We start from the raw sequence: 12,690 nt of genomic DNA on the forward strand, positions 1-12,690 counted from the left end.
GAAGAAGAAGAAGAAGGAAAGAAAAAAAAACCCAGTTCGTCATTTCCAGATTAATGGAGATCTACCACAAAACCAGTCCAAAAATCATCTCAAACTCCCCATCTCAAAGTATTTTTGAAATTCACCCACATTGAAAATCCCAAAAATATGGAGTTCATGGTCTGGGTTCACGTCCGCAGTAGTGGGGCGGGGGGGACTAACTGGGTTTGGGCTGCTGTTTTTTTTTTCTTTTCTTCTTCTTCTTCCCAATCTCAAAGTATGTTTGAAATTCACCCACACTGAAAATCCCAAAAATATGGAGTTCATGGTCTGGGTTCATGTTCACGGTCACGGGGCAAGGGGGGTGGACGAACTAGGTTTGGGCTGCTGTTTTTTTTTTTTTCTTCTTCTTCTTCTTTTTCTGGGATGCAGATTTGGTTTTTTTTTTTCCTTCTTCTTCTTCTTTTGGGTTGTAAATTAGGTTTTTCTTTTTTTTTTCTTTTTTCTTCTTCTTCTGGGTTGCAGATTCGGTTTTTTTTTTTTCTTCTTCTTCTTTTTCTTCAGGGTTAGGGGAGGGGGGAGAAGGGATGGTTTTTTTTTAACTTTTATTTAATTAATTATTTTAATATTTTTAATGACACGTCGTGCCCAATCATTGTCCACATGGCACCACGTCATCACTTAACGGGAGAATTAACAGTTTGACTAACAGATGTATGAGACTGTCCCAAAATTAACACTTTAGGTATGACTCTGGGACAAAACAAATTTGATGTACTAAATGTTGAAAACCACGAAACATGAGGATAGTAAACAAAGTTTAACCCTAGATTTGAATTCTTTTGATGAATTTAGGGGTGTTTAATCATGATTTTAAGAGATTATCTGAAATTCAAAGTGTATTCAATTAGGATTTTGAGATACTTTATTAAAATCCTTAAAAATTTTGGTGTATTCAATTAGAATTTAGAAAAATTTATAAAATTCCAAGTGAATCCAATTAGAAATTGATTTTAAAGAATTTGAAAAAGTTGAGAAATTAGAGGGAATTGAAGATTCGTATTGTATTTTATGCATCCACAAGGTGTATCCAATTGAGATTTTGAGGGATTTTAATTCTTTTTATCAATCTAGGGGTATTCAATTAGGATTTTATGTGATTATCTGAAATTCAAGGTGTATTCAATTAGAATTTTAAGATAGTTTATTAAAATCATTAAAAATCTAGGTGTATTCAATTAGGATTTTAAAGAAGTTTATAATATTCTAGGTGTATTTAATTAGAAATTGATTTTAAAAAAAAATTGAGAAAGTAAGGAATTTGAGGGAATTTGAGAGATTTTGTAGTGTATTTTAAACATTCACAAATCTCACATCTTTCCATGAAATTTCTAGGGAATTGAATAAAAAAATTTATATTGGATCTTTACAAATCAGTTAAACTTCATAAAAATTCATCAAAAATCTCTCAAATTCTCAATTGAATACATTAAAATCTCTTCCCATTACATTTCAACTTTTTATTGCCATCAAAATCTCTCAAATTCTCAATTAAAATCTCTTCCCATGAGATTTCGAGAGAATTGATAAAAAAAATTTACATGGAATCTCTACAAATCAATTAAACTCTATAAAAAATTATAGATTTATGAAACCAATAAAATATCTCAAATTTCCAATTGATTACACCCCTTAACATACTTAAAACACAAAACATAAACAAAATGGACAGATTATAGTGAATCTTAAAACTGAAATAGAGAAGGGTTTGTCTTTAATGGGTTGTTATTGCAGTGTGAAAGAGAAGGGGGAGAGAGAGGATACGGGTGGGAGGAGAGATTTGTGGATGCTTAAAATACACTACGAAATCTCTGTAATTCTCTCGAATTCCTCAATTTTTTTTCAAACTCTTTAAAAATCAATTTCTAATTGAATACACCTGGAATGCTATACATTTTTTGAAAATTCTAATTGAATATTGTCACATCCCGCCCCGGGCCCCCACCACATCCCGCCCCGAGCCCCCACCACATCCCGGGTTCGACTCCGCCGTAGCACGATATTGTTCGCTTTGGGCCCCGACCACGCCCTCACGGTTTTGTTTCTGGGAACTCACATGAGAACTTCCCAGTAGGTTTACCCATCATAGGATTGCTCTCGTGCGAACTCACTTAACTTCAGAGTTTCGATGGAACCCGAAGCCATTGAGTTTCCAAAAGGCCTTGTGCTAGGAAGAGATGGGCATGCACATTTAAGACTTACATGATCCATTCCCCTGGGCGATATGAGATGTTACAATCCACCCCCCTTAAGGGCCTGACGTCCTCGTCGACACACTTTCGGCTAGGGATTGGCTCTGATACCAAATTGTCACATCCCGGCCCGGGCCCCTACCACATCCTAGGCTCAACTCCGCCGTAGCACGATATTGTTCGCTTTGGGCCCCAACCACACCCTCACGGTTTTGTTTCTGGGAACTCACACGAGAACTTCCCAGTGGGTTACCCATCATGGGATTGCTCTCGCGCGAACTCGCTTAACTTCAGAGTTCCAATGGAACCCGAAGCTAGTGAGCTCCGAAAATGTCTCGTGCTTGGAAGAGATGGGCATGCACATATAAGGTTTACATGATCCACTCCCCTAGGCGATGTGAGATGTTACAAATATACCCATATTTCTAATGATTTTAATAAACTACTTAAAATCATGATTGATTACACTTTGAATTTCAGAGAATCACTTAAAAACTTGATTGAATACCCCTCAATTCATTAAAAGAGTTAAAACCCCACAAAATCCCAATTGAATACACCTCATTAGTGATTTTACAGCTTCTTTTGGAGATATAGTGGACTAAACCTCATAATGGGTTACTAAACCTCGAATTGGTAATGACGACAATTAAACCTAAGACATTTCACTTATAAATGAGTGAAGAGAATTATCAACAGATCATAATATGAAGTGACAGCACCAATATGATTATAAAGGTTAAAAAAGGCAGGAAATGAGGAACATAATAATATAAAAACAATGTATATCCTTCAGCTAATGGTAAAGCACTAAAGTTCAACAAGAAGTTGGAAAAAAAATAAGGGGCGTTTTGATATAGACGCCTCGTTTTTAAATGTCATAGATTAAACATCTATTCCTTTTGAAAATTTGATTAAACATTTTCCCTACAATTTTGGTGCTTAATATCATTTCATTTTATTTTCTTAGAAGTCTATTCATGTTTTTTTATTGAAACATTTATGTTAGTAAATTAAATAGAATGTAAAAAAAACTCGTTGTTAGGTACGTTTGGTTACATCGGTACGTTTGATTATATCGGTAAGTTTGGTTACTAATAAGATGAATACATTTGGTTTATGGTATATTTGAATTTTTGGTACATTTGGTTTCTGGTTACATTTGAATTTTTGGTACATTTGAATTTTTGATACATTTGATTGTAGTACATTTGAATTTTTTGTACGTTTATTTTCATTACTTTTTTTTACTAATAATGAGGAATTACTTTAATTAATTAAATTTTTTTTTCCAGAAAGAGTCATTAAAAACATAGGAGTTTAAATTACTTTAATTAATTATTTTTTATAGAAGGAGTCATTAAAACGTAGGAGTTTAAAGGACTGTGAAATTAATTTCCTAGATTGTAGGCAATTAGTTACAAGGTGAAGTGAAGCTGCCTGTAAACTAATTATAGGTAATTTTAAAATAGAGAAATGTTAATGTGGCAATTGGTCAAAGCCTCTTAATCTAATCTTAAAAAGGAATTAATGTTTGATCTAAAAAGTATTGAAAAAAATGTAAGGGATTCTAATTTCTCCTTTAATTTAAATTTAATTTTCCTAATATACGAACTCGTATACACAATGATTTGGAGAAAGGACATAAAAAAACTGGTTCTTTACATTCAAACCACTGCCATATATGTATGTATCCTTATTTACATTTTCCTTGCTGTGTGGAGTGCAGTGTAACTAATCTAACAGACACATTGTTCAATGGTACGATTACTTTTACGGCCTTACTTGGACCGGATCTGTTTTATAGGATCGTAGCTGCGTATTCTTGATTAATGTAGTTGTTTTAGGCACATAATATGTACTAAGATTTCTTTAAACAGGGGTGATCAAGTACGCGAAAGATAGACCGATCCTGTTTTCGAGCTTTCGGCTTGATGCTGCATTGCTGATGAGAAAATTGCAGACCACATACCCTGTTAATATTTGTAAAAGGTATCTTCAGAAATCCAGGGGCAGTGACCAAGATTAAACAGGCCAAACTTTGCATTATAACCTATGGACAATTAAAGTAAGCCATCAATTTGTTTGGTAAAAGCACTTTTCAGATCAGAAGCACTTATTCCGCTAATAATATGATCATATCCTTTGTCACGTCCGTATGCTTCAAAGTTCAAAGAACCAGTTCCTAACTTCCTAAAGCAGCACAAACAAAACCCAAAAACCCCAAAATCTCCAATCCAATCACACACAGAAAGCATCATTTGCACAACAAAAGCACAATCACAGTCGAAATTCTCAAACGCAAATCAACTACTTCCAAATTAATTCGAAGCTGTTGTGAAGAGCACCACCTAAAACCAAGCTCAAGTAAAAAACTGAGAAAAAATAGACCAAAAGCCTAATCTACAGAAACATAAATAATAGCCATGGAAGAAGATGTGAAAGGGAATCGGAGTTCATCGGAGAGAGGTGGAGAGTTCGGCAAAACCTTGATTTTTGTGGAAGAAGATGAGGGAGAGAATGGGAACCAGAAGCAAGGAGAGACAGAGCAAATGGAGCGAGACACAGAGAGCGATGGTTTCTCGATTACATCTGTTGAAATTACATAAAAGCCCTCAATAACGTGTTAAGGGGTTTCGCGGGTTGATCCAAAAGAAGAAGGTAGGACATAACAGCTAAGCTAAACGTTATCAGCTAGTGTGTACGTCATCACATTTTCCACTAATTTCATCAGAGTTTTTTTGGTGTGACAGATAATAACTAAATATTAAGGTATACCAATATAACGTTTTGTGTTAATAAAATAAAAACATTAGAATAAAAATTTACACATATATTTTATTATGGGAGCATGAACTACTGAATATGCAAATCAGTGTCTTACTTGAAGAGGTCGATTAAAAAAAAACAACCATCCCCAGAAATAGCATCCATAATCAAAGGAGTGAAAAGAAGATAGGTACGAAAGGTACTTAGAAAAGCGGACTTCGAATATGCAAATACAAAAAAAATCTGGCAAAAAAAGGAAAAATGTGGAACACAAGAGTTCTGGAATTGATGAATCAATGAGGAAAGTTGGTGACATACCTTATGAAAATGCAAAGAAAGGAAAGAAGATGATACAAATTGGATGTCGGTCACCTCATGATCCAATTAGACAAGAGATAGATTGTGATACTTATGTTTCGAAGAAGGTTGCAAGAAAATGTCATGAGAAAAATATTGTTATGTCTGAAACGTTTGTGGGTCCCATGTTTGATAAAGATGACTACGAACGCCTTCAAAACTTCATAAATAGCGATTATTCAGGGTAAGTAATCGTTTTTACACCATTGTATATGCATATTAGAGGACTGGTGATTGGAGCATTGTAATTAATGTGTTTGTGTTATTGTACCATATATCACAGGATAACATTATGGTCAGGAAAGACAGCTCAAATAATGCAAGAAGATGTAGAGTTTCTAATCACTAACAAGGGAATCACATGGTAGGTAATTAATGGGTCATTTGAAGGTATAAAGATTAGAGAAGTAATAATGTATTTAAGTACTTGCATACCATAGATGCGTACGCAAAAGTGCTATCTAGGAGGCTAGCAAGTGATAAGAAATTGAAACTGTTTGGATCAAAACTTAAACTTTGGGCTCGGGGGAAGTTGGCCCAAAGAACAGCCTAAAAGGGAGAGGAACCCGAAGGCCCAACCAAAATCCAGAAGACAGGAGAAGCCCGTTTCTGACTAGGTGCAGGCTATGCAGACCACTTGCTCACCTACCCAAAGGCCAAATGGTATAGACCAGCCAGCTAATCAGCCCAAAAAGTACTTTTAAATGGCAGTACAAGTAAAATAGCTGATGAGTCACTACCCTTCAAACTGCATTCGGGCAAGGTTATTGCTACATGAAGCCAAGCCAAGGTGTCTATAAAAGGAGAAAGAGAGGTCAGAATCAAGGACACTCAAACAAACAAACAAACAAAAGCACAAACTCTGCTCAAAAGCCAGATTTGCTTTCAAAACGAAGCTGTAGTCAGCCCAAACCCTCATCCCTTTCGGGATAAACCCTTTGTAATAGCTCTGCTACCCTGCTCAACGCCTGCTGTAATATCGATTTTCTTTCTGCAAACTCATTTCTCAACCCCTTTTCCAAGCCTTCAAACCTTCTGTTAACCCACAAAGATAGGAAGTTGCAAGACGATCAGCCTTGCCCGACAAGGTTAAACCTTGCCCGACCTCCTTTGTTTTTGTCTTTCCATTCATTAGCCTAGCAATATGTTGTATACTTCAAATTATATCCAAGTTATTTCTAGTAATATGGCGTTTAAAAGACTCTCTCAGTGCTTGAATCCGACATGAATATGTCTTTACAATTCAAGCCAGATCTAAGTTCTAAGCCTTAGGGCATATAAGATTTGATCACCCTAAAAGTCCTTAGCCTCAAGGCATAAAAAAAGAACCTGATGTGGACTTGACCCATCCACTACAAGCTTTGATAACAAGAAGTCCGAAGTTACTTGGGGCGCAAGTAATCGACCTACCACTTGATTTTATTTCTGTTATATTATGATGACCACATAATGTTCGCGTACGGGATGAATTCTGATAGGAAGCCTCAAGGCCTACACCTAAGGCTTCACAAAGGCACCTATTTGGATTCATCCTATTTCTCGGGCAAGAACATTAAGTATAGAAGGGGTTCTGATGGGAAACCTCAAGGCCTATTCAAGGCCCCACAAAGGCACCTATTTGGATCCATTCTGCTCTCTGAGCTCAAGTAATCAGAAGTATAATGGTTATAAGAACCATATAACTAACAAAAGGAACCTTATGTGTTTGAGTACTAAGTTAGTTACTTACGGGAAGCCTCAAGGCCTACACCTAAGGCCCTACAAAGGCACCTGTCAACAACTAACATAGTCTTTCAAACACATATAATTAAAACTCAAACATCCGTTCTACATCTACCATGTTGAAGATGGTAGTGGCACGCCTGAGCAATTCAAAAGTTAATCTTGATCGTGAGCCTCAAGGCCTACACCTAAGGCCTCACAAAGGCACATTTCAAAGTTAATTCTGTCATTCTCTTTCAGCCTTGCCCGACGAGCCTTGCCCGACAGGCCTTGCCCGACAGGCTTTGCCCGATAAAGCCCGCCAGCAAAGCAGAAGCCTGACAGAAAAGCATCAACTGGCACCAACCTCTCGGGGAGTTGTGTGCTCGTCGGCCAGGAAACATTCCCCACGGAAATTCCCGCCACGAACATAGTTTTGGCACGCCCGGTGGGATTTTCATTGATTAAAGTAATATATGTCAAGAGGATCAGAAGATCTCCAAACTGCTTTGTTGCACATGCTGCAAAGACTGGAGAACACTTCTGCAGGCTTGAGAAAAGAAGATGACCTGGTTCTAAGACCACCTATTCCTATGTCTTTACCTCATCTTGGGGAAGAAAATGATAGGGAGAAGGGGGGCCTTAAAACCAATCACCTAGAAGAAGCTGCGGTGACGGATAAACATACAGATCCCTTCTCAGATGCCCCTATAAATATGATCAGTATGGCCTAGGCGGAGAAGGGAAAAGAGAAGGTCACAAGAGAAGAAGAAAGAAGACTGGTTGACAAACCCATAAAATGGGTGGTTAACTTGCCCAAATATCCAAAAGCAGCCATATTCAAAGGAAGGGTGATGTGCAGTAAGTGCCAATGCGAGTGTGAGCTTGAAATACCACCCACAGGAGCCTTCATCGATCATGAACTGATCAAAAGGAATGAAGAGCAAAAGAGAAAAAAGGCACAAGAGAAGGCTCAACGGACTGTAGGAAGGGATACCTCATGAAGTGTCTTTCAGCGGCTAGAAGGTGATTCCCAACCAAGGGCTTTATCAGAAATATTTCGTAACCATGAAGTTTCTGAGGAGGCAGAGGATAAAGAGGCCAAGAATCCAAAAGAGAGAAGTGTAGGGCACTCTCAGTACGGCTATATGGGAAGAGAGGTCAGGCGAAATGACAAGATAACAAACCTTGTTACAAAAGATAATCCTGCCCGCCTCGGGCGAAAATGGTATGTGGTCGGGAAGAATGGGCAGCTTGTTAAGAAAATGCGAGCCTTCATGGTCAGAAGGGTTCAGAGGCAACATAAAGCCTACATGAATTCCTTGAAAACCCCAGCGGCGTCGAAGGCTTCCAAAAATCAAAAGTTAGAGAAAACATCGTCTGGAGGGAGCAGTCAGCTCCGCTAGAGAAGTAAGAAGGAGGTGGAAAGGGCTAACAGCAAAATTGAAGGCGAAGGAAATCATGTGCCACAAAGCCTGCACCCTGGGAAATATAGAATCTTGAGGAGAGCTCAAGAAGATATGGTTATGGTGCCAACTCCCGGGTGGAAGGCAGAGCTGCCTATTTGCTTTGGAACTGTCTCCCCTGAGAAAAAACAACCTTCTTCATCATTAGGGGATCCCTTCGGGGAAGTTCCAAAACAAACACTATGTCCAGGTGTGAATCAACTCGAGGGGGCACCAGAACCACTGCTTCCACCAAATGCTATGGCATGGTTGGATGAATTCATGGACCAGATTGAGAGCAAAAAAGAGGAACTGCCAGAGCCTAACAACTTTCATATAAACATGGCATATGTGCTATCTGCTATATTTGTTGCCCAACCTGATCAGCCCGCCGCCATGGAAGGAGATTATGTAACAACTGAGCCAATGATGGCTCATGTTAATATGGAGGTAGCGGAAGAATGAGCATCGGGAAAAGCTGCATCATCTGAAACATCCAAAGAATGTCCTGTAAGGATATACACAGACAAAATGGTGTTCAGTCGCCCGAATATTTCACTTGCCAATCATCTGAAACCCATATATGTAACAGCTCATTTGGAGGAGGTACCCTTCAGAAGGATTTTGATTGATGGAGGGGCAGCTGTTAACGTATTACCAGCTAAACAGATGAAAAAGTTGGGGAGAGGCACATATGATCTTATTCTTACAGACCTCACAGTTTCTAGTTTCTCGGGCGCTATCACCAATACTCTTGGGATATTGCCTTTGGAAGTAAATCTGGGGTCTAAACAGATCATGCTGGCGTTCTTTGTGGTGGACTGCACCTCCACCTATGGAGCCTTACTTGGAAGAGATTGGATCCACCAAAGCCTTGTTGTACCCTCCACCCTACATCAACAAGTGGCTGTGTATCATGAGGCAAACGCAGAGAGCCCGGCTTTTGGGAGATGGTAGAGGCCGAATCACGGCCATTTCTTCCCACAGCCAATATAACGGAAGCAAGTTTCTATAATCCCAACATAGGAATCTTGAAGTGTTTGGGAGCAGATGAGAACGGCCGTCCTACCAAGGTGACGGCCCAAAAGCTTCTAAAACAAGGGATGCTCCTTACTAGAGAGGAATGGGATAGACCTTTTATTATCCCAACACCCATACATCATCAATGATAGAACAAAAAAGGAAAGATCAGGTAATGGCAGTCAGATCCCTGATTAAACGACTGTTGGTGTATAGGAAAGAAAGAAGACAAGAAAATGAGCTCTTAGACAGAGAAGAGCAAGAATGGCAGGTAGGAGCTTCAACCAGCCAGGATGACAGTAGCGAGGAATCTTGTCAAGAAGAATTGGAAAGGGCCATTCAAATGGCCGAATGTATATATGACCTAGATGAACCAGACGACTTGCCCGAGAGCCCGGAGCTAGTCGAATTTTTGTGTGCAGAACCCGATAAGCCACCACCAGAGGTCCAAGATCCTTTGGAAGTTATTGAGCTAGGAACAAAGGAGGACCCAAGACCAATACAAATCAATGGTTTATTGGAGAAAAAAGATCAGGCACAAATTATCTGTCTCTTGCAAGAATTCAAAGATTGTTTTGCTTGGCATTACACTGAGATGCCGGGTTTAGATGCAACCTTGGTGGAACATAGAATGCCCATCAAGGAAAGATATAAGCCGGTTAAGCAAGCACCACGAAGGATGTCGAAAGAGATAGAAGAAAAAGTCAAAGAAGAGATTGAAAGGCTCATAAAAGCCGGATTTATCAGGCCAGCCAAATATGTGGAGTGGTTAGCCAACATTGTACCCGTTTTAAAAGCTGTAACAAAAGCAGTACGATGTTGTGTTGATTACAGAAATATTAATGGCGCTACACCTAAAGACGAATATCATATGCCTATGGCAGATCTTTCCATAGATGCGGTAGCAAAAAACAAAGTCTTATCTTTTATGGATGGAAATGCCGGGTATAATCAGATAAAGATGGCTTCGGAAGATATACATAAAACAACTTTTAGGTGCCCTGAGCATGTGGGGGCATATGAATATCTGGTGCAACCTACCAAAGGGCGATGAATGCCATCTTTCATGATCTGATTGGCCATAATATGGAGGTGTATATTGATGACATCGTGGTGAAATCCAAGACGGAAGAGCAGCATCTGATAGACCTCAGGCAGGCCTTAACAAGAATGAGGGTCCACAAATTAAAGATGAATCCTAAGAAGTGTGCGTTTGGAGTAAGAGCGGGCAATTTCTTAGGATTCCTGGTTCATCAACGAGAGGTAGAAGTGGACAAGAATAAAGCTCGGGCAATAATGGAGTCACCTTCACCCACCAACAAAGTGCAACTTCAGAGGCTGCAGGGAAAAATTAATTTCTTAAGAAGATTCATTGCCAACCTGGCGGGCAAGATCCAGCCGTTGACTCCTTTATTAAGACTGAGGGATAAGGAGAAATTTGAGTGGGGACCGCCACACCAAGAGGCTTTCGATAGTATCAAAGCTTATTTGACTTCTCCACCAGTATTGGTACCACCTCATAGGGGAAAACCCTTAAAGCTATATATCTCCGCTTCAGATAAATCAATTGGGAGTTTGCTGGCTCAGAACAATGAAGGCGGGAAAGAGCAGGTAGTGTACTACCTCAGTAGAATTCTGACCGAGGTAGAAACAAGGTATTCCCCAGTATAGAGATTGTGCTTAGCTCTGTATTTTACTGCCAATAAGCTGAGGCATTACATGTTACCTTGTCACGTGCACATCATTGCCAAGACAGATGTGATAAAGTACATGTTGTCAAAACCAATGTTAACAGGGAGGATTGGGAAATGGATTCTAGCATTATCAGAGTTCAGCTTCCAGTATGTTCCCCAAAGGGCAGTAAAAGGCCAAGCAATTGCTGACTTCTTGGCGGAGCATCAAGAATCTCGAGATGAGATAATCAATATACCAGGAACCCTGGAAGTTACTTATGTTTGGATCCCACCAGGCAAAGGGATATCGGGCAAAGAGGAGTAGATCCAGCAGGAGATAAGAAGAGTGGCTGGTTTGTGGATTACTCATTGGAAGCTGTATTTTGATGGTTCTTATACTCAGAAAGCTTCAGGAGCTGGGATTGTGATTATCAACCCTCAGGGAATTTATCATTATTACTCATTTTTCTTGGATTATCAAGGGAATACCAACAATCGGGCAGAGTACGATGCCTTAATAATTGGTTTGGAAATCTTGATGGAACTGGGGGCAATGGAAGTTGAGGTGTTTAGTGATTCAGAATTGGTGATAAACCAGCTAAATGGGGAGTTCAAGTGCAGACATATCACCATGGCCGGATATTATTTGACGGCCACGCAGTTGTTGAGTTATTGAGATTCTGAGATATCGGTGAGTCATGTTCCCAGGGGAGTCAACCTAGCAGCCAATGAGATGGCGCAATTGGCCTCAGGCATACCAATACAGGAGAGAAGGTATGGGTTGGAAGTCAAGATTCAGAGGAGAAATCTTCCTTCCATTCTGGAAAGAGGATTCAGCCTGGATGTAATGGTTCAGGAAGCTGAGATTGAAGATTGGAGATCGCCCATCATCCATCATTTGAAAGATCCATCTTCATCCACCATCAAGAAGAATAGACAGCAAGCAACGAAGTATGTCTTATGGGCGAAAGACCTACTAAGAAAGACTCCAGACGGGTTACTACTGAAATGCTTAGGCCAAGAAGAGTCAATGAGAGTGATGGCCGAAGTACATGAAGGAGTATGTGGAGCACATCAGGCCGGAACAAAAATGAGGTGGTTGCTCAGAAGGTATGGATATTTCTGGCCCGACATGGAAAAGGATTGCAAATCCTATGCCCGAGGCTGTGAAGAATGTCAAAGACACGGACCTCTCCAACATGTGCCCTCAGTACCTTTGAATCCAGTGGTTAGACCTTGGCCCTTCTGAGGATGGGCGATGGACTTCATCGGGCAGATTTATCCAGCTTCTAGCAAGGGGCACACTTTCATAATTGTGGCAACGGATTACTTCACCAAATGGGTGGAAGCATTGGCAGTAAAGTCCATAACCTCAGCCACAGTCAAGAATTTCATTGAGACCAAGATTTTGTACAGATTTGGGGTGCCCGAAACTATTGTGATTGATCGAGTGCCGTCTTTTATTTCAAAGAAAGTTGAAGAATTTGCAAGTAA

General features: G+C 39.7%; 2 protein-coding genes across 2 annotated transcripts in view; both read left to right on the forward strand.

The window, feature by feature from the left end:
* LOC103454437 (uncharacterized) overlaps positions 1–12,690 on the forward strand; it is a 67,222-nt gene that overhangs the window by 16,968 nt on the left and 37,564 nt on the right. The window lies entirely within an intron of this gene.
* Positions 9,035–10,577, forward strand: LOC139193303 (uncharacterized). The gene is made up of 2 exons (XM_070816286.1): positions 9,035–9,456; positions 9,740–10,577. The coding sequence occupies exons 1-2, from the start codon at positions 9,035–9,037 to the stop codon at positions 10,575–10,577; spliced, it is 1,260 nt and encodes a 419-aa protein (XP_070672387.1).

Source organism: Malus domestica, chromosome 17 (genome assembly GCF_042453785.1).
Source record: "Malus domestica chromosome 17, GDT2T_hap1".
Lineage (NCBI taxonomy): Eukaryota > Viridiplantae > Streptophyta > Magnoliopsida > Rosales > Rosaceae > Malus > Malus domestica.

What these genes read in the sequence shown, in the direction of transcription:
- LOC139193303 (XM_070816286.1), top strand. Translation starts at nt 9,035, where the DNA reads ATGGTGTTCAGTCGCCCGAATATTTCACTTGCCAATCATCTGAAACCC. An exon ending in AGCCCGGCTTTTGGGAGATG is followed by an intron (nt 9,457 to 9,739) that starts GTAGAGGCCGAA and finishes GTTGGTGTATAG; the next exon opens with GAAAGAAAGAAGACAAGAAA.